The sequence below is a fragment of the Schistocerca americana genome, chromosome X (assembly GCF_021461395.2).
Source record: "Schistocerca americana isolate TAMUIC-IGC-003095 chromosome X, iqSchAmer2.1, whole genome shotgun sequence".
Lineage (NCBI taxonomy): Eukaryota > Metazoa > Arthropoda > Insecta > Orthoptera > Acrididae > Schistocerca > Schistocerca americana.
The window spans coordinates 541,635,980-541,658,626 of record NC_060130.1 but is presented as its reverse complement, the minus strand read 5'-3'; the positions used below and the strand labels follow the sequence as shown (position 1 = coordinate 541,658,626).

At 39.1% G+C, this 22,647-nt stretch overlaps 1 protein-coding gene across 1 annotated transcript in view; it reads left to right on the top strand.

Moving 5' to 3' along the window:
* The window catches only part of LOC124555135 (beta-galactosidase-like), a 319,307-nt gene extending 297,142 nt beyond the window's left edge, over positions 1-22,165 (top strand). The window contains exon 12 of the mRNA XM_047128946.1: positions 16,538-22,165. Within this exon, the coding sequence (XP_046984902.1) occupies positions 16,538-16,765 (228 nt within the window). The 3' untranslated portion in view covers positions 16,766-22,165. The remainder of the gene's footprint in view (positions 1-16,537) is intronic.
* Positions 22,166-22,647: the final 482 nt, after the last annotated feature.

Below are 22,647 nucleotides of genomic sequence, written 5' to 3'. Positions count from 1 at the left end.
TGGTTCTTTCAGTTTATCCAGGTCCCATCTCCTTAAATTCCCACCTTTTTTGCAGTTTCTTCAGTTTTAATCTACAGTTCATAACCAATAGATTGTGGTCAGAGTCCACATCTGCCCCTGGAAATGTCTTACAATTTAAAACCTGTTTCCTAGATCTCTGTCTTACCATTATATAATCTATCTGATACCTTTTAGTATCTCCAGGGTTCTTCCATGTATACAGCTTTCTTTCATGATTCTTAAACCAAGTGTTAGCTACGATTAAGTTATGCTCTGTGCAAAATTCTACCAGGCGGCTTCCTCTTTCATTTCTTAGCTCCAATCCATATTCGCCTACTATGTTTCCCTCTCTCCCTTTTCCTACGCTTGAATTCCAGTCACCCACAACTATTAAATTTTCGTCTCCCTTCACTATCTGAATAATTTCTTTTATCTCATCATACATTTCATCAATCTCTTCATCATCTGTGGAGCTAGTTGGCATATAAACTTGTACTACTGTGGTCAGCATGGGCTTCATGTCAATCTTGGCCACAATAATGCATTCAGTATGCTGTTTGTAGTAGCTTACCCACATTCCTATTTTCCTATTCATTATTAAACCTACTCCTGCATTACCCCTATTTGATTTTATATTTATAACCCTGTGTTCACCTGACCAGAAGTCTTGTTCCTCCTGCCACCAAACTTTACTAATTCCCACTATATCTAACTTTAACTGATCCATTTCCCTTTTTAAATTTTCTAACCTACCTGCCCGAGTAAGGGATCTGACATTCCACGCTCCGATCTGTAGAATGCCAGTTTTCTTTCTCCTGATAACAACGTCCTCCTCAGTAGTCCCTGCCCGAAGATCCAGATGGACAACTATTTTACCTCTGGAATATTTTACCCAAGAGGACAACATCGTCATTTAACCATACAGTAAAGCTGCATGCCCTTTGGCAAAATTATGGGTGTAGTTTCCCCTTGCTTTCAGCCGTTCGCAATACCAGCACAGCAAGGGTGCTTTGATTAGTATTACAAAGCCAGATCAGTCAATCATCCAGACTGTTGCCCCTGCAACTACTGAAAAGGCTGTTGCCCCTCTTCAGGAACCACACATTTTTCTGGCCTCTCAACAGATACCCCTCTGTTGTGGTTGCACCTACGGTACGGCTATCTTTATCGCTGAAGCATGCAAGCCTCCCCACCAACGGCAAGGTCCATGGTTCATGGGCGGGTAGGGGGGTAGTTGATATTATCAACGACACATACAATCAGTAGCTTTTGATAAGAAATTCATTAGTGGGATAGGAGCTGCCCACCAATAAGTTCTTTAGGCTCATCTTAAACTGAATTATATTAGTAGTTAAAATTTTATGGCTGCTGTCAAGTTGTTGGAAATGCATACTATTGAATAATGGATGTGTTTCTGGACCAAAGTAAGCACCTTTAAAACTGGATGAATATTATTTAAATTTCTGTTATTGATTTCATGAATTGGGCTGTTGGATTGAAACAGAGATTTGCTTTAAATGACAAATATCAATAAGGAAAAATATATACTGAGAATCAATAGTTATTACCCTAGTTTCTGAAACAGGGCCTGCGTATGTTCTTGAGTTCACATAACAAATAATTCATATTACATATTTTTGGATTTCACCTGCCAGGTTAGCTGAGAGCACTAATGCGTTGCTTCCTGGACTCGGGTAGGCGCACTGGTTCCAGATCGAATCCACCCGGCAGATTATCAATGAGGGCCGATGTGCTGGCCAGCCTTGATGTGGCTTTTAGGCAACTTTCCTCATCCCACTAGGTGAATACCAGGCTGGTTCCCACGTCCCGCCTCAGTTACATGACTCGCAGACATTTGTAACATGTTCACACTATTTCATGATTTACACTAGATGCAGACAGCTGGGGAACACTGATTCTGCATCTGGCCACCCTTTCCAATTAAGCATGCCAAACCTGATTTTTGCAATGCTGACCCTGCCAAAATTGCGGGATAAAACACAGGTGAAAGGCATGTTTTGGGATTTCAAAAGCTTTAGCTTGACTTGATGAGTTAGTCCAAAGAATGATTCAGTAAGACATTATGGAATGAAAGTAATCACTTAAGTCTGACAGCATCTGTTTTCAATAGAGATCTGTTCAAGTGATTCAGCAGTTATTTGGTATGCATTTATTACCAAGGTCTAATCCCAAGAATTGAGCACTGTTAGATTCTTCTATATGATTGACATCAAATTTAGGCATATACTGGTAGAAAACCTCTTACTAGCTCTGCAATGCATATAGCGTGTTTTTCCAAAGTTTAATGACAAAGAACTGGCTAGGAAACATTTTTTAATGTCAATGAAAATTTCATTAAATGCTCTTCCTCTTGATTTGTTATTTGTTGCAATATTTGTATCATCTGCAGACAACAAACTTGGTGCATGGTAATGTTACAGATGAAAGGTCTTCAATACAAACAAGAGAAAGTGCCCTAAGATGTAAACTTCTGTGACACCACATGTAATTAGTTCCCAGTTATATGATTCCTGGTAGCTTAACACATGTCTCTTTCCTATTGACACATTTTGTTTCCTACCAGAGATGTAGGATTTAAACCATTTTGCAGCGTTTCTTGTTACATCCTATAATATTCTAATTTAGTCAAAAGGATACTGTGACTTACAAAGTCAAACATCTTTGACAGATGACAAAGTAAACTGGTAGTGTATAAATTAGTGTGTACTGAATTAAGTAGATTATCACTGGGGATGTAGAGGGCCTTCTCAATATTGGGGTCCTTCAGAAATCTGAACTGTGACATTGACAATATCTTATTTGTAACCATTTAGTTAAGGGGATTATACACCACCTTTCCTTATTTTCAGCAGTGCTAGTAGAAGTGTAATTGGATGCAAATTTGATGGTGTTTTTAAAACAAATCTTTAACTTCAGTATATTTTAACGATTCAGAAAATGTTCTACTGATAAATGACTGATTATACAAATGCAGAAGAACACTCATTAATTAAATTTGTTGATATTTTATCATAACCAATTGAATCTTTTGCTTTTAAAGAATTATGGTGAACATTTTTTCTGCAGGTATTGACTAAAACCTAACTTTATGATCTTTTCACTTATTTATTAATGTAAATGGCAACAACATGTGATAATTATGAGATTGCCACAGCTAAAAGAGCTCAGAGATATATAGAGTAAATGTAATGATATCAAAATATGACAGCACAGTATGATGCAAAATTTGAGGAGTAAAGGAAAGGAAACAGGATGATTCATAGAACTGTTCTTCGCTACAGATTGGTAGGGATAAGCTGTCCTTATTGCATCAAATTTCAGAACTATGATTTGTAATGAGCAATATGCCTGATCCATATTAGATTGTAGCACACAGTCCTTAGAAATACATGTGATGGGCTACCAAAATGGTGATTTAAGTGGATTCTTCTGCACACAAGCCAAAGAAATAGCTGGAAAAAGAGAGAAAAACTATGGACCTTAAGATGTTTTCGACAGTGCCCCACACCTGTGGCCAGAATAATCTCATCAGTGCCACATTCTCATGCTGTACACATACTACCTGTCACTCCCTGCTGAAAACCACACCTCTCACTCCCTGCCTCTTTTCTCCTTCATCCATATGTCCTGACACAACTCCTCACCCCAAACAGTCAACTGAGACAGTACAGCTATACAGTTGCATGTGTACTCTACAGTACTAACTGCAGGTGAATATAGCTTAGCATTTGATTATTGTCAGTTGGGTATGGAGAAGGAGCTGCTATCTACATGAGATAGTTACAAAAATATATAAACATTGTTACACTCAGTATTGGTAGTGTTTGGCATTCTAAAGCTGTGATACAGAAATATAAATTCATAGAAAGTGAATAAAAATGATGACAATATACAGGGAAACACCTGGTAATTTTGAGTTGTTCATGAAACTACCTAAAGCTTTGTTAAATTTTTAAATTTCTGAATGGAATAAAGAACTTCTCATGAGAGCAACACTCCCTTGCCTTTTCATGTAATCTGAAACATGACGCTGTTGTCTGACAAACTATAAACAGTTACTTCCTTCTTCCTGTAGTGTTGCAAGTGATATGCCATATTTACAACTATACATTTGTTATATGATAATTTCTGCTGTTAGTCACCTTGCATTTAAACAAAAGTGTGGCAGTATGAGCATCAGAGACGTATATGGCTAACATTGTACATTATGTAACGATGACAACCTACTTTAGTGTGTACATGACACCAAGAGCAATTCAGTTCAACAGACTATGTAATGCCTGGCAGATGGCTAACATTCTACATCTACATCTACATTGATACTCCGCAAGCCACCCAACGGTGTGTGGCGGAGGGCACTTTACGTGCCACTGTCATTACCTCCCTTTCCTGTTCCAGTCGCGTATGGTTCGCGGGAAGAACGACTGTCTGAAAGCCTCCGTGCGCGCTCTAATCTCTCTAATTTTACATTCGTGATCTCCTCGGGAAGTATAAGTAGGGGGAAGCAATATATTCGATACCTCATCCAGAAACGCACCCTCTCGAAACCTGGCGAGCAAGCTACACCGCGATGCAGAGCGCCTCTCTTGCAGAGTCTGCCACTTGAGTTTATTAAACATCTCCGTAACGCTATCACGGTTACCAAATAACCCAGTGACGAAACGCGCCGCTCTTCTTTGGATCTTCTCTATCTCCTCCGTCAACCCGACCTGGTACGGATCCCACACTGATGAGCAATACTCAAGTATAGGTCGAACGAGTGTTTTGTAAGCCACCTCCTTTGTTGATGGACTACATTTTCTAAGCACTCTCCCAATGAATCTCAACCTGGTACCCGCCTTACCAACAATTAGTTTTATATGATCATTCCACTTCAAATCGTTCCGTACGCATACTCCCAGATATTTTACAGAAGTAACTGCTACCAGTGTTTGTTCCGCTATCATATAATCATACAATAAAGGATCCTTCTTTCTATGTATTCGCAATACATTACATTTGTCTATGTTAAGGGTCAGTTGCCACTCCCTGCACCAAGTGCCTATCCGCTGCAGATCTTCCTGTATTTCGCTACAATTTTCTAATGCAGCAACTTCTCTGTATACTACAGCATCATCCGCGAAAAGCCGCATGGAACTTCCGACACTATCTACTAAGTCATTTATATATATTGTGAAAAGCAATGGTCCCATAACACTCCCCTGTGGCACGCCAGAGGTTACTTTAACGTCTGTAGACGTCTCTCCATTGATAACAACATGCTGTGTTCTGTTTGCTAAAAACTCTTCAATCCAGCCACACAGCTGGTCTGATATTCCGTAGGCTCTTACTTTGTTTATCAGGCGACAGTGCAGAACTGTATCGAACGCCTTCCGGAAGTCAAGAAAAATAGCATCTACCTGGGAGCCTGTATCTAATATTTTCTGGGTCTCATGAACAAATAAGGCGAGTTGGGTCTCACACGATCGCTGTTTCCGCAATCCATGTTGATTCCTACATAGTAGATTCTGGGTTTCCAGAAATGACATGATACGCGAGCAAAAAACATGTTCTAAAATTCTACAAGAGATCGACGTAAGAGATATAGGTCTATAGTTTTGCGCATCTGCTCGACGACCCTTCTTGAAGACTGGGACTATCTGTGCTCTTTTCCAATCATTTGGAACCCTCCGTTCCTCTAGAGACTTGCGGTACACGGCTGTTAGAAGGGGGGCTAGTTCTTTCGCGTACTCTGTGTAGAATCGAATTGGTATCCCGTCAGGTCCAGTGGACTTTCCTCTATTGAGTGATTCCAGTTGCTTTTCTATTCCTTGGACACTTATTTCGATGTCAGCCATTTTTTCGTTTGTGCGAGGATTTAGAGAAGGAACTGCAGTGCGGTCTTCCTCTGTGAAACAGCTTTGGAAAAAGCTGTTTAGTATTTCAGCTTTACGCGAGTCATCCTCTGTTTCAATGCCATCATCATCCCGTAGTGTCTGGATATGCTGTTTCGAGCCACTTACTGATTTAACGTAAGACCAGAACTTCCTAGGATTTTCTGTCAAGTCGGTACATAGAATTTTACTTTCGAATTCAATGAACGCTTCACGCATAGCCCTCCTTACGCTAACTTTGACATCGTTTAGCTTCTGTTTGTCTGAGAGGTTTTGGCTGCGTTTAAACTTGGAGTGGAGCTCTCTTTGCTTTCGCAGTAGTTTCCTAACTTTGTTGTTGTACCACGGTGGGTTTTTCCCGTCCCTCACAGTTTTACTCGGCACGTACCTGTCTAAAACGCATTTTACGATTGCCTTGAACTTTTTCCATAGACACTCAACATTGTCAGTGTCGGAACAGAAATTTTCGTTTTGATCTGTTAGGTAGTCTGAAATCTGCCTTCTATTACTCTTGCTAAACAGATAAACCTTCCTCCCTTTTTTTATATTCCTATTAACTTCCATATTCAGGGATGCTGCAACGGCCTTATGATCACTGATTCCCTGCTCTGTACATACAGATTCGAAAAGTTCGGGTCTGTTTGTTATCAGTAGGTCCAATATGTTATCTCCACGAGTCGGTTCTCTGTTTAATTGCTCGAGGTAATTTTCGGATAGTGCACTCAGTATAATGTCACTCGATGCTCTGTCCCTACCACCCGTCCTAAACATCTGAGTGTCCCAGTCTATATCTGGTAAATTGAAATCTCCACCTAAGACTATAACATGCTGAGAAAATTTATGTGAAATGTATTCCAAATTTTCTCTCAGTAGTTCTGCCACTAATGCTGCTGAGTCGGGAGGTCGGTAAAAGGAGCCAATTATTAACCTAGTTCGGTTGTTTAGTGTAACCTCCACCCATAATAATTCACAGGAACTATCCACTTCTACTTCACTACAGGATAAACTACTACTAACAGCGATGAACACTCCACCTCCGGTTGCATGCAATCTATCCTTTCTAAACACCGTCTGTACCTTTGTAAAAATTTCGGCAGAATTTATCTCTGGCTTAAGCCAGCTTTCTGTACCTATAACGATTTCAGCTTCGGTGCTTTCTATCAGCGCTTGAAGTTCCGGTACTTTACCAACGCAGCTTCGACAGTTGACAATTAGAATACCGATTGCTGCTTGTTCCCCGCATGTCCTGACTTTGCCCCGCACCCGTTGAGGCTGTTGCCCTTTCTGTACTTGCCCAAGGCCATCTAACCTAAAAAACCGCCCAGCCCACGCCACACAACCCCTGCTACCCGTGTAGCCGCTTGTTGCGTGTAGTGGACTCCTGACCTATCCAGCGGAACCCGAAACCCCACCACCCTATGGCACAAGTCGAGGAATCTGCAGCCCACACGGTCGCAGAACCGTCTCAGCCTCTGATTCAGACCCTCCACTCGGCTCTGTACCAAAGGTCCGCAGTCAGTCCTGTCGACGATGCTGCAGATGGTGAGCTCTGCTTTCATCCCGGTAGCGAGACTGGCAGTCTTCACCAAATCAGATAGCCGCCGGAAGCCAGAGAGGATTTCCTCCGATCCATAGCGACACACATCATTGTACATTATGTAACGATGACAACCTACTTTAGTGTGTACATGACACCAAGAGCAATTCAGTTCAACAGACTATGTAATGCCTGGCAGATGATACACATGGAATTAAAAAATGATTTTTGTTGATCTGAAAATGGCTCATTGATTACTTATACTAACCGAGAATTTTTATCCACAGATTTTGACATAACTGACTGCCTGTTTCCAATTTGATGGAGATTAATTGAAATCACTGTCTTTAGGAACAGATATCTGACATTGTCAAGGACATGCAATATGTTGGCTTGGTATCTACCACTGATGGCTTAGCTGATATTTTCTTCTGAACTTTCTGCAGCACTGCAGAAAAGCTAACTTGTTTCTTGGGTTGAGCTCTTTTTTGATCAAAATGAGTTTGTATGATATGTAGATTCATAACATCAAAAGAATTTGTTGTTGGCTACTCTCAGAAAATGTCACCAAAGTGTTTAAGGTTTCTGAAGCCTCAGCCCAAGAGATGTGAATTGTAGGCATTTCTTCTTCATCACCCTCAATTTTTGGTGCCTCCTGTGGGTTGAAAAAACTTTGTAACATTGCACTGTGTCAGCTCTTCTTTGATAGCTAAATTCCTGTCAATTTTGACCCATTTGTCAGCTTCCTCTGCCGAATACACACTCAGCCCATTAACAGATACTGAATTTAACATTCATAATATGTGAGAGCTATCGTCATTTACATCACTTTCCATCTCAGCTTCTTCAAGCAGCACTGATGCAATTGTAAGTACACAAAGCTATCTTGGCAAAAATATAATTTCTCAGTGAGGCAGACAATTGTTACTAATGAGTCACTGTACCATGTGGTTCTAATGTTACTCAGTGACCTCCAATTGTATTTCCTGTTGTTCAAAAATGGTTCAAATGGCTCTGAGCACTACGGGACTTAACATCTTAGGTCATCAGTCCCCTAGAACTTAGAACTACTTAAACCTAACTAACCTAAGGAAATCACACACATCCATGCCCGAGGCAGGATTCGAACCTGTGACCGTAGCAGTCCCACGGTTCCAGACTGCAGCGCCAGAACCGCACGGCCACCACGGCCAGCTATTTCCTATTGTACCAAGCTAAAAATAAGGGAAATTTTTCGTATGTGATGGACTATCAAATGTTGGAGTGTTGTGGTCTTACTGTAATATGTACACACTTTTAATAACTCTGTTTCACCAATAGATACCTAAGATTTCAGCAGCTCCTTAGTGGAGTGTCTACATTTTCAAGAAAAGTATCCCAAAAGAAATTTGTTAAAACTCATCTTTCTGTTCAAAAGATGTTTTTCTGAATTGAAACTATTTAAAAATTCTAGTATTGTTGATAAAATCAGTATGAAAATAATCAAATGTTGTACAGGTGAGCTATTACCATACTAGTCTACTTTTTTTTTTTTTTCCAAAGTTGTGAATGATGTTTGTATGGGTTAATTTTTTTTTATGCAGGTATTTTGTTGATGATGAGTATCAGTTGGTTGGTAGGTGATGTTTAAGAGAGTATGGTTAGGGTGATAAGTATGTTTTATGTTGTATTTGGTCTTTATTGTAAGAGTGTAGTAGGTTTGTTTATGTATGTAATTTTCTGTGAGATGTGGATTTTGTAATTTGTGTTTGAATAGTTTATTATTATTTTGAGGTTTGGGATGGTAGCTGAATTTTGTATTTATTAGTTTATATTCGTTGGTGGGTATGGTCTGACATTGTAGGTATGAAGGTGTTGGTGGTACCAAGAACCTCAGTTGATCTGTACTGGGTGCCTCTCCTGTAGGTTGTCAGGCACATTTTGTCGGCAGTTTCAGCAGATATCTGCAGTTTTGGTATTGCAGTGTGTAACTGGTGTTAGCTCAAACAAATATTGCTCATCTTGTCTTTGATACAATGCCCAGTATCAACAAAATGTGTTGGTATGTTTCTCATTTCAAACAAAATGATTTTTAAATCAGGATTTTATGTCCCCATTCAATAGAGCACTACCAGGTTAGTCCAGTGTAATATTCATTTTAATGATATGTTTTAACAGGGATAGTAAAACATGAAGAATAATCCATACTCCAGTATAAGTTGAGCAATGCGCTTCTGTGTAGCGTAGCAGTCAGTCTGGGTAAGGGCAGTGCTGGTGCAGCTGGAATACTTACTATTTCTCACATTTTACTGTCCCTGTTAATACATATTGGTAAAAATATCACGCTAGAGTAATTTGGGACCACTCTGTCAAATGGGCATGTAAAATTCACTTTAAAAATCATTCTGTTTATAATTGGAAATGAACCGAATCTTTGTATCGAGAATGGGTGTCCCATGAAAGACATGATGAGCAATGTTTATTTGGGGTGATTGAATCCACATGCTGCTAAAGCAAAATTTCAAATATCCACTAAAACACAGGAGAAAGTCTGTCTGACATATCTTAGGAGAGACATCATGTATAGTTTGACTGAAATTTCCTGTGAACAGTTCTGGAGTCATGTGGGCATTTGTAGTATTGTAGTTTTGTTTGAGCTAGTGACAATTCCAGTGCCATGCGGCGATACCAAGAAGGAAGAGCATTGTGTTCAGCTTATGGCTATGGCGCATCATACACATTTGCAACAGCAATTTGAGCAGCAGTTGGCACCACAGTGACACAACAATCTGTTAAAAATTAGTTACTTCAAGGCCAGCTCTGAGCCAGGCACCCTGTAGAGTGCGTTCCTCTGACCCCAAACCATGAATTTGTGACTTCAGTAGTCTCAAGTGAGAGCTCATTGGAGGGCAGGGTGGAGGTCTGTTGTGTTTTCTGATGAAAGCTGGTTCTGCCTCAGTGTCAGTGGTACCCATGTGTTGGTTAGAAGGAGGGCAGATGAATGTCTGCAACCAACCTGTCTGTGGCCTAGACATACTGGACCTACACTTGGAGTTTAAGGTCTGGGGTGCAATTTTGCATGACAGCAAGACCACTCTCATGGTTATCCCACACACCATGATTGCAAATCTGTACTCCAGTGTTCAAGAATTCTTCAGCAAACCGATGTTTAGGATATTGCTCTGTAACTGTGCAGGTCCATCCATTAAATAAATGAGAGTCAAGAGTTGCCAGTTGCTTGTGACTTTGAGCTGGACAAGAGATTCATGACAAATGCAAGGTAATTAAGGAGCCAGCGCTACAGAGAACTCTCTGTATAATCCAACTACCATTCCATCCGGATGTACTGACTCACTTGTTTTCAACTCTTTCAGTTGCTTCAGTATGACATGGATGCCTATTGCTATGTCCTGCATGTGGGCGTCTTTGTGACAGTCAAATGATGGCATGTTCATACAATCCTCCTACATGAAAGATTTCTTAACTTTAAATTTAAAACTTCAGTTTTCCATTTGCTGCCTTCTGTTGGCACACCAAACTGGTTGATGAGTGACTGGATAGAAATCTTCAGCCCACTTAGTGATTTTACACATGATCAGAATTTTTTTGGGTTCTCAGCAGGATCTTCCAATAAGATACGAAGGTGAATGTTGTTTGTTTTGCACATTTATCTTCTTATGGATGCACAATTTTCAAGTACATTTCACCTGTCAACATTTGCAGTCTTTTTTTCATTTACTGAGAGTGCAACAGTCTTTGCCCCCTTGACATTTTCTGAATTTTGTTGTTAAGCCATGGTTGATCTTATCCATCCTTAATCCACTTACTTGTTACATACACTGATTAGCCAGAACATTATAACCACTGACCTACTATCAATAGAAACCCATCCAGGGGATAGCAGCAGCACCTGATGAGGAACAACTGCTACTCAGAGGCCTGCATGGTGCATCAAGTATCAGTGAGCATGCTGCCTGTGTGTAGAATGGGGAAGGAGCACAGTATACCTGAGTTTGACCAAGAGCAGAATGTGATGGCCCAGAGGCTTGGCATGAGCATTTCAGAAACTGCACAACTTGTTGGGTGTTTGAGGAGTGTTGTAGTGAGCGTCTTCAGCACATGATGAAACCAAGGTGAAACCATGTCTAGACACTGTGGGGTTGGGTGGCCACTCCTCATTACAGATGTTGTTGCACAGACTGGTAAAACAGGACAGGTGGCAAACTGTGGTGGAAGTAACATCAGACTTTTAATGCTGGGCAGAGTACAAGTGTGTCTGAACACACAGTGCACCAAACACTCCTAACAATGGGCCTCTGCAGGTGATGACCCATGCATGTGTTAACATCACAACATAAGCAACTAGAACTGAAACCTGATAACATCTACATCATGCCAGTGGGAGGGAGCAAATCCATCATCTTCCAGGGGAACAGCTCCTTGACACCTGTACTGCAGGTTGGAGAACATTCACCTGCATATCCATGGGTCCAATAGAGCTTGTGCAAGGCACCATGACTGCCAGGGAGTATTGTACATTGGTTGCAGACCATGTACACCCCTTCATCACAGTCATGTTTCCCATGCAGTGGAATTTTTCAGTAAAATAATGCACCATGTCACAATGCCAGGAGTATGATAGAGTGGTTAGAGGAACACAGTGGCGAGTACCAGTTAATGTGTTGGCCCTCCAAACAGGTAGATCTGAACCCGATTGAACACACCTAGGATGTGATTGAATGTGGTACCTGTATTAGAGCTCATCACCCTCTCCCTGTAATTTTTGGAAATTAGGTGACTTATGTTAGCAGATGTGGTGCCAACTCCCTCCAGTGAGCCCACCAAGGCTTCATTGCTATCATACCATGATGCATTGCAAATGTTATCCACATCAAAGGTGGACATACTGGCTATTAGATGGGTGTTCATAATGTTCCGGCTGATCAGAGTACATCTCCCAAGCATAATTTACAATCATTTCAAACTTTGCCAGTAATTCTTCTATACCCATCATACTAAAACTAAATGATGTCCATTCATTGTCAAAGGAGATGCTAAAACAGCTTATCTGCCTTTTCTAGCATATGAGGTGTGTAGGAAAAGTAAATAGCCTGCCTTTTTTTCTACCATCTACAATATTGTCCCATTCAGAGTAGTTTTCTTGATAGCTGTTCACCAGCAGAGTCATTGTTCCCATCTTCGAGGCAGTGCTGAAAGGCTTCAGCTCGTAGGGCCTTTAACATGTCAGTCACATTCTTTTGAATGTTCTGCAGAGTCCCAAAATGACGTCCTCTTAAGACATTTTTCAATTTTGGGAAAACAAAAAATTGACAAGGAGTCAGATCAGATGAATAGGTTGGGCTGTGGAACAGCATGAACGCTATTTTATATCAAAAATTCTGTGATGGAAGTGGCTGTATGACATGGGGAATTGTCATGATGTAGCACCCACTTGCAAGACTTTGATCTAATTTGATGTACAGTGGAAGTGTTTAAGTTTAACATATTACCCATCATCCTTACTGATAAACATCAGTCTGGTCTCATAAGAGCGCGCACACACTTGACATTTTCATCTGTTTTGCAAGTTGCAGGTCTCCCTGTGTGAGGTTCATCTTCAATATGTTCTTGCCTACCAAAAATGATTCGTGCCGGTAAAAAACATGTGCTCTTGATAAGGAATGTTCCCCATAGACCTATTTGCACTTTTCTAAAGTCATATTTGCAGAGTCCCCAAGTTTAATGCAAAACTTGATGACATAATATTTCTCTAAATTGTGCTCTTCCAGTTTCATAACACACAACAAAAACACAACTTCACTGATGGTGCTCTTAAAAATCATGTGATGGCTGTATGGAGCTGAAATTCAAACTGAACATCTGGAAGATATGAACACTTCCACCGAAGTAGAGCAACACAGTGCGACCAGATTGCTCTCAGTATTGTCAGTCTCATTACATTTCCCATATACCTTGTAAATACTCTTCTTGCCTTGTTGATGAATTTATTAACTTAAGTAGCCATCATCATTGTAATGAAACTATGATTACCAATCCCTGTCTCTATACCAACACTGTGAATAACGTCAGGTCTGTTTTAAGCAACAAGGTCTAAAATATTTCCATTGTTTATGGGTTGCCTAACTAGCTGTTCAAGGCAGTTTTCAGAAAACATGTTCAAAAATACTTCACAGGACTGTCTGTCTGTACCATGTGCAGTGAATCCATAGACACTCCAGTCCATAAGCAGTAGATTCAAGTCATCCCCAGACAGCTATGTGTATGAAACAGGCTACCCCTTAAAGATTATAAGGTGATTTAAAAATCATGCATGTGGAAACGAAAAGAAGATCAGCTTACTGGAAGAATTAAAAATAGCAGTCACAAAAACATAGTAAAACAATATTCTCAAAGTGCAAATCAAAGCCATTGGAAAAATAATCTTAACAGCTTTTTGGATTTATTTTAATAGAGATGTAGAAATTAAGTATTTAGTCCTTTGCCGATGCAGGAGCCAGACGATGGTGATAGCAGACATTGGCATGGAAGCAGTGTCTTAGGAAACGAGATAAGGGTAGGTGTCCAATGGATTGCATTTGGGGTTCTGTCAGTAGCTGTGCATATACACTGACCAGCAAGAAATATTATGACCACCCACCTAATAACTGGTATGTCCATCTTTGGCACAGATAACAGCAGAATGAGGCCCTGATTTGGTGACTGGAGGGAGTTGGTGCCATGTCTGCACACACAGGTCACCTAAATCCCATAAATTCCAGGAAGGGGACAGTGAGCTCTGACAATCACATCCAAGACATGTTTGATTGGGGTCAGATGTGGTGAGTTGGGGGCCAACACATAAGTTGGGACTCGTCACTGTTTTCCTTGAACCACTCCAGTACACTCCTGGCCTTTTGACATGGCCCATTATCTTACTGAAACATGCCACTGCCTTCAGGAAACATGATTGTCTTGAAGGAGTGTATGTGGTCTGCAGCCAGTGTACAATACTCCTTGGTGCCTTGCACGAGCTCCACTGGACCCGTGGATGTGCACATGGCTGTTGCCCAGAGCATAATGGAGCCGCCAACAGTTTGTCTCTGCACCACAGTACAGGTGTCAAGAAGCCTGTAAGACAACAGATTCTAAATGGTTCAAATGGCTCTAAGCACTATTGGATTTAAGATCTGAGGTCACCAGTCCCCTAGACTTAGAACTACTTAAACCTAACTAACCTAGGACATCACACACATCCATGCCTGAGGCAGGATTCAAACCTGCGACCATAGCAGCAGTGCGGTTCCAGACTGAAGTGCCTAGAACTGCTCTGCCACAGAGGCCGGCTCAATGGATTCTCTCTCTCCAACTGGTATGATGAAGAAGGTACCGAGATTCATCAGAATATGCAATGCTCTGCCACTGTGCCAACATCCAGTGCCAATGGTCACACATGCCTATTTCAGTCATAGTTGCCGATGTCATGGTATTAACATTGGCACATGTATGGGTTGTCGGCTGTGGACGTCCATAGTTAGGAGTATTCAGTGCCCCGTGTGTTCAGGCACACTACCCCCCTGCAACCAGAATTAAAGTCTGATGTTAGTTCCTCCACAGTTCACTGCCTGTCCTGTTATACCAGTCTGCCCAGCCTACAACATTCGACATCCATAATGAGGGTGGCCACCCAACCCCACAACATGTGGACATTGTGTCACCTTGGTTTTTTGCCATGTGTTGACGACACACACCACAGCACTGCTCAAATACCCAACAAGTTGTGCAGTTTCCAAAATGCTCATGCTGAGCCTCTGGGCCATCACAGTCTGCCTCAGTGGAACACAGACAGATTGTGCACCTTTGGCATTCTATTCACAGACAGCATGCTCACCGGTACTACTTGCACCATGCTTGTGTCTGACTATGAGTCATTCCTCACCAGGTGATGCTGCTCTTGCCTGGATGGGTTTATATCGATAATACGTCAGTGATCATAATATTCTGGCTGATCTGCGTAGAGCAGTACCTAGCACACAATAACTCACCAGCAGTTCACAACATGATGAGATGCATCACCTGATCACTCTTGGTGCCAACAGCTGCTGAAGGGAACATGACATGATGTGCATTTGCAATATGAAATGATAATGAGAGTGACAGAAGTGGACAATTTTAGTATATGATGACAACTTATAGTCCTATGAATTTTATTTTATGAATGCCACAAATGAGGTATTAGAGTTCATTGTGTTTTAATCGTATATGCTGCATGTCAAAATTCTGATAATGAAAGCATTGTCTCTTGAAACATGTTGTTGTATTTTGTGAAGTACAGTTAAAGTAACTGAATGCTACTAGTTGCATCTAATATAGTGTAACAATTGCTACCTCACATCTGACAAGTTTTTCTTTACAGATTAGATTTAATAACAAGCAGCCCTCAAGTGATAGTCCTGTCCTCCTTTGAGTTTTATGTAATGTGTTTTCAGGAGATCATGGTATTCAGTGTTTTTAATTTGTTTAGGCACTCAGAACATTAATCTAATTTCATATCTATTCAGAATGCTTTATTTAACTGTGCAACAGTAGTTGAGAGCAACAGGGCTTTCATTTATTTTCTGTTGGCAGCAGTATCACTTTCGCCAATTTATATTTTGTTTAAGACCTAAAGACACCTTTACTGCTTTTGGAAAATGGAGAGTAATTTATGGTGAATACTCCAAGGGAACAGATATTACTAATTCAAGACGTAAAGGAAGTATTAGTGTTGGAAACAGTTCTTATTCATCCCCTGCAGTTGGGTGGGAGCTGTACCACTTCACGCCCAGTTTCACTATACACAAATAACATGGTATTGTAATCTATGGACATTTTTAACCAGTGAAAAAGAAACCCTGTCTTATAAATGTTCTGTGTACTGCAGGTTGGGTAGTCACTTATTTTTCCTTGTATATAAATTATAGGTAGGTCTGATAAGGCTGAATGTAAACCATGACCTAATTTACCTAGAGTATTGAGTGTATTTAAAAGATTCAGTGATCACATAACTGTATTGGTTTCAGTTAAGTAACCTCTTCAAACATCATCAGAGAAGCTTATGTAGTTTTACACTATTCTGTCTTCTTTTCAGGGTGTAGCATTTGTCAACGGCAACAATTTGGGTCGCTATTGGCCTATTGAAGGTTCTCAAGTCACTCTGTATGTACCTGCCATATTTCTTCAGCCATATCCTAAAACAAATGAAATTATTTTATTTGAGCTGGAGCTACCCTCACAAAGTAAGCAAGTCAAGTTTACAAAGGAGCCATATCTTAATAAAGAACCACCTAAACAAGGAAAAGTAACTCCTTGTCATTGATGTAACTTGGTGAAATTATTAGGTTTCCTCTTGACTGTTGACAATGAATGTCATTAAAGTGTATCAATATTGATAAATTATGTAGGACTGGTAACCGAGAAGGTATTTAATTGTAACAGGTGAATGTGGCCACTGATAAAGACTTTTGTTATAAATATGTTACACTTACATAATACTTCATGTAAATGATTTTCTATCAGTAACACCAGAGCTAACATCAGTACATTATGTTTGCAAAGTTATTTTATCCATGTTGGATGTAGTGAACACTGTGGCCATTCAAGACAGTTGGTGAATGATGTGTGCAGCCACAAATACGTTTTAATTTTTTATTGAAGTGCTATTACCAGTTACAGTCTACCAAGCACACCTTCAGATGGCTAATATTTTCAGTTACATAAATGTTCTGATCCATAGCATGTCTTCTGCTCCTACACTACACAAGAATATTTGAATACTGTATAGGTAGTTTCATTATTATGAACATGCTTAAGTGGTTGCATTTCTTTAGATATAATGTAAAATAGTTATATTCACTTACATAAGTTCCAGTAGATAGTGATTTGTTTTGTTGGGGTAAGAGTGGTTTTCCAGATCAATCTCTTTGTTGTTCAATTAGAAACGGAACACACATTGCAAATAAATGGCTGTGGCATGCTTCATAATATTCTTAATGTCAGTGCTAAGCATCACACATGTTATCCACTTGATGTTTCTGTTTACAATGCAAAGGTTATCATTAAGCAAAGATACAAAGAAAGTGTTCATTTTCAGTTGACCATGGATATAAACAGAGGAAATATGATGTGGGATGTGCAAAGTGCAATATTTTAATAACATAAAAATGTTTGCCCTCTATGATTAAACTGATTTTAAAAGTCAACAGGACAAATTGTTTTCGGAATTTCAAGTATGTCATCCTTTTTTTACTTAACTTTCAGCAGAAATTTTGATGAAATACTTCAAAGACAACTGATTGCATACTACAATTTAGACATATATGTACATTCATTTATATATACAGACATCTGCTTAAAATGGCTGTTTATAAGTTAGTTGCAGGAAATACAAAATTAAAATGTTGGAGGGTGAGAAGAGAGCAACAAATTTGTTCATCATAATAGTTTATATTTGTACAGTTTTACACTGATATCTTAAACAGGTGAATCTGAAAAATTTAATTTCCAAATATGTTTAATGTTATCATTGGCTTAGAGACCTGCAAGGCTGCTACCCATTGCTAGGCTATCTGGCTGCATATAGAGTTTCTTGTTTAATGAGAAATAGTTATGGGCTAGAATTAATTCTAATATCTCTATGGATTTGTATATTTCTGACTGGAAAAGCTATTTTTTAATCACTAAATTTCACTTAATTGTTTCATTATTTACATGGACAAGGATATTTGTGTACAAACTCTCAATGCCCATGAATGCAAATCTGGCACTCTCTGGTACGTGCCCATCACTTGTGTCATTATTTCTCATTGAAAAAGAAAATCTATATGCAGCCAGAAAGGCTAGCAATGGGAAGCAATCTTGCTGGACTCTAAACCAATGTTTCCATTAACCATTTATAAAATAAATTTTTCAGATTCACCTGGTTAAGATATCAGTGTAAAATTGTATCAATATAAACTATCATAGTGAACAATTGTGTCGCTCTCATCACACCCTCCAACTTTTTAATTTTGTATTTCCTGCAACTAACTTAGATATGGTCATGATAAGCAGATATCTGTATCTATAAATGGATGTACATATACATCTAAATTATAGTAGGCAATCAATTGCCTTTAAAGTATTTAACCAAAATTTCTGCTGAAATTTATGTAAAAAAAGGATGACATACTTGACATACTAAAAATAATTTGTTCTATTGTCTTTTAAAATGAGTTTACTCATAGAGTGCTAATGTTTTTCTGTTATTAATATATTACACTTTGCACATCCCACATCATATTTCCTCCTTTTACATCCTTGGTCAACTGAAAATGAATGTTATCTTTGTATCTCTGCTTAATGATAACCTTTGCATTGTAAACAAAAACATCAAGTTATAACACATGTGATGCTCACTGACATTAAGAATATTATGAAGTGTGCCACTGTGATTTATTTGCAATGTGTGTAGTGTTTGCAAGTCAACAACATAGAGATCAACCTTGAAAACCATTCTTACCCCAACAAAACACATAACCATCTACTGGAACTTATGTAAGTGAATATAACTATTTTACATTGTATCTAAATAAATGCAACCACTTAAGATTGTTCATATTAATGAAACTACTTATACAGTGGCACTAAATATTCAAATATTCTTGTGTAGTGTAGGAGCCGATGACATGCTGTGGATCGAAACGTCTGTGTAACTGATAATGTTAACAATCTGAAGATGGGAATGGAAGCCTGAAACTGGTAATAGCACTAAAATAAAACATTAAAAAGTATTTGTGGCTGGCTATGTTATTCACCAACCATTATGTTTGCCGTTCAACTTTATTTTATTTGACAGAGTTTCTTCTTAAGTCTTTGTGCATATCACACCCAGGAGGAACTGCACACGTTTGCAAAAGGGTAACTGCTGACATGTATTATAAAACACAATTGACACCATTAAACAGTGTTAACCTAACAATAGTCCTCCACTGATTGTGTTGCAAACAAATACACTAGCGACCAAAAGTTAAGAATAATCATGAAAAGAGGGAATATTGTTTTATGAGCACATTGGAAGGATTACTGCAGGAGCTAAAACTTAGTCACAAGGCATTTGGCATACCACAGTGCCTGGAAAATAATTTTAGAGAAGTTCTGGTAGTTAAAATACATTTTTGAAAGCAAGTAACACAATTGGGAAATCTGTTCTACATCAAAAGAATTCGTTGATAAGGGATATGGTTACTGCTAACAGCCACACATGCTGGACTGTGATGCAACATGCATTCTATGAGATGGTTCTAAAATGTTCTTTACAGACAATCTCAGTCCACAGCAAGAGCAGTGTGGAGGGCAGGAAGTGTCTTTACTGGAAGCTGACAGGATGCAATTCATCTCCCTAAAGCAGTCCAGCCTTGTTCTATAAGATTCAGATCTGGGGACATCACTGGCCAGTCCATGCAACAGATATCATCACCTTCAAGAAAGTCATCCACCAGCAAAGCTGAATGTGTACAGAGGAAGTCTTGACCAACCATATCTCTGAAAAGACACATTTGTGGTAGCAGTATCTTATCTCTGTATCCCTGAGTGTATACAGTATTCCTCCAGCCACCAACAAAGTTGTGCATCTCTGTATGGCCATTCATTATGATGCTTACCCATACTGTGATGTCATCACAACCAAACCAGTCACTTTCCACGATTTTCCTGGTGTTGAAGTGGGTATCAGGTTCTCTCCAGAGAAATGTACGATGAGAATCTTTTTTTAAACTGAAGTGGGATTCATCTGTGAAGAGCATGTTCCTCCATTCATTCATGGTCAGATTTTGATGTTGCTGACTCCACAATACACAGACCCATCTCCATGCTGGAGTGAGCAAGATGCACATGGCCAGATGTGTGGCAAACATCCCTGCTTTTCTGAGCCTCCAATAGACAGTTTGTTGGGAAACAGAAACTCCTGAGGCAGCTGCAAGCTCTGCAGCCAGTCGCTTTGCAGGTGTATTCTGATTACATTGGGCAGTTACGACAAGGTATCGGTCTTGCTGTCAGGTAGTTACTTTTGGTTGACCTAGTACTGGCCAACAATGAACATATACTCAACACCTTTGCCAAAGCCTCAAATGATGCTTTGTGGCACACCTAAGGCTACTGAGATTTTGGTCTGTATCTGGCTTGCTTCCAAGTGGCTGAGTGTTCTACCCAGCAAAACAGGGTTCAAGTTGCATCTTTGTGGCATTATGTTGTCAACCTCACCAAGGAACTGCAATTTGCTCAACTATGAGTGGACAAACAAGACTGAGATATGATTAGTCTCATGCACTGTTTGTGTTTACCTTTTGCTTGTGCCATTGTTCACAGCACAGAGTACTCCTTCCGTGTACAGAGCAAACAAGTTGGGTCCAAGGGAAATATTTATGGTGATGTTGGGTGATTTCTCACCTTTTCCCATTTAATTTTTGTATTTTCATGATTATGCTTAACTGTTGGACACTAGTGTACTAGAAGTGGTATCACTGATTACAAAAATTGATATACTGGCTTAATTCTATTCCTGGAGGGCATCATATGTTAATTGACAAAATAAGATTGTATAAAGATGAACTACGGTAGATTTGGCATTTAAAACAATGAAAAGACTTCCTAAAATACTGCCTAATCTCACAAGATTCATAACACATTTTAAGTATTTATACTCCATCAATTTACAGACCATAAATTTCAATTTCTTACAAAATAACTGATTTGTGATTGATGCATGGTGATACCTGAGAATGTGATGATCATAATGTCTTGATAAAAAGAGGATGCTGCTGATAAAACAATCAAAAGTATCTCTTTGAGCAGAATTTTGTAATAAGTAATGTTACCACTAGGAATATATGGGTAGATTGTACATAACTCTCTCTCTCTCTCTCTCTCTCTCTCTCTCACTCTCTCTCTCTCTCTCTCTCTCTGTGTGTGTGTGTGTGTGTGTGTGTGTGTGTGTGTGTGTGTGTGTATGTTTTTAAGATAAGGACAGAAAGTTAACATGGTCATTGTACATATAGAGTTCTGCATTTATAATGGATAATGACTGTCCTAGTCAACTTTTTTATTAAATTGGAAATTGCACATGTTTCATTATATTTTGCTGCTTTAATTGTAGTTGATTAGTTACTCTGCTATGCAGCAGGATGTCTGCAAATATTTGATTAATAAACTATGTGTATGTTTGATTTCAATAAAATATCAATATAACAACAATAAAGATGCATTCCAAAACTACATGTAAATGAAACAGAAGGTTATAATGAGACTACACTGAAAAGCATTTATGCAATGAATATTCAGTCATGTAACTGATACTCTTATCATGAAAGTGATGTTCGCATGTAGTACAGAAAACTTGGAAATTTAAAGCTTGGAAATTTATAACTAACTGTGTATTACTTAGACCACAGACTTACTTAGTCGAGTAAACTGACTGTATCTTACAAACCTTCACATTCAGCAACAACAAGATTTTCATGTCATTCATAAGTGATGATGACTGGTAATGCACAAATTTCAGTGATGTTGTGTATTGATGTCTGTTGACGAAATGTATTTTCAGTTAACTGTCTCAAACATGTAAATATCAAAACTATTGTGTTTACTGTATGTTAACAGTTATGTTTGTTTATACTACCAATTTCAAATGAAATTATTTGTAAATGTTATATGAATATAAATTAAAACACAAAATCAAACTCAACACTTTGTAAATATCTCACCCTCAGTAACTAAAACATAACAACTATATAGAAATCATGATTAGATATCACAGACTGATTCTACTACCATCCTTAAATTCCTTTAGGCAGGGATTCCTTTCTATATATCTCCTGTAACTTGCTCACCTGTTTGAAATTCATTAACAAATTTACAATTCAGACTAAGGTTCGGAACCTCTAGGTCTATTCCTCCAGAATCTTGGCACAACTTCCATAATTATTATGTTCTGTCAAGCAGCAACAGAAAATTCAGTAAATATTCCATTCATTTCATTAGGTCTTCCTTTGATCAGTGAATATGTTTAGCACTTCATAATACATAAGACCAAAGCAAACTCTTTTCAAGTCAAATCTACCAATTACTAGTAATATCTTAACGTCAACAGCTGTTGTCCATTGAATAACAAACAGCCCTGGCCAGTCAAGGAAGCCAGATCTGTAATGACAAACAGTCTTTGGCCTA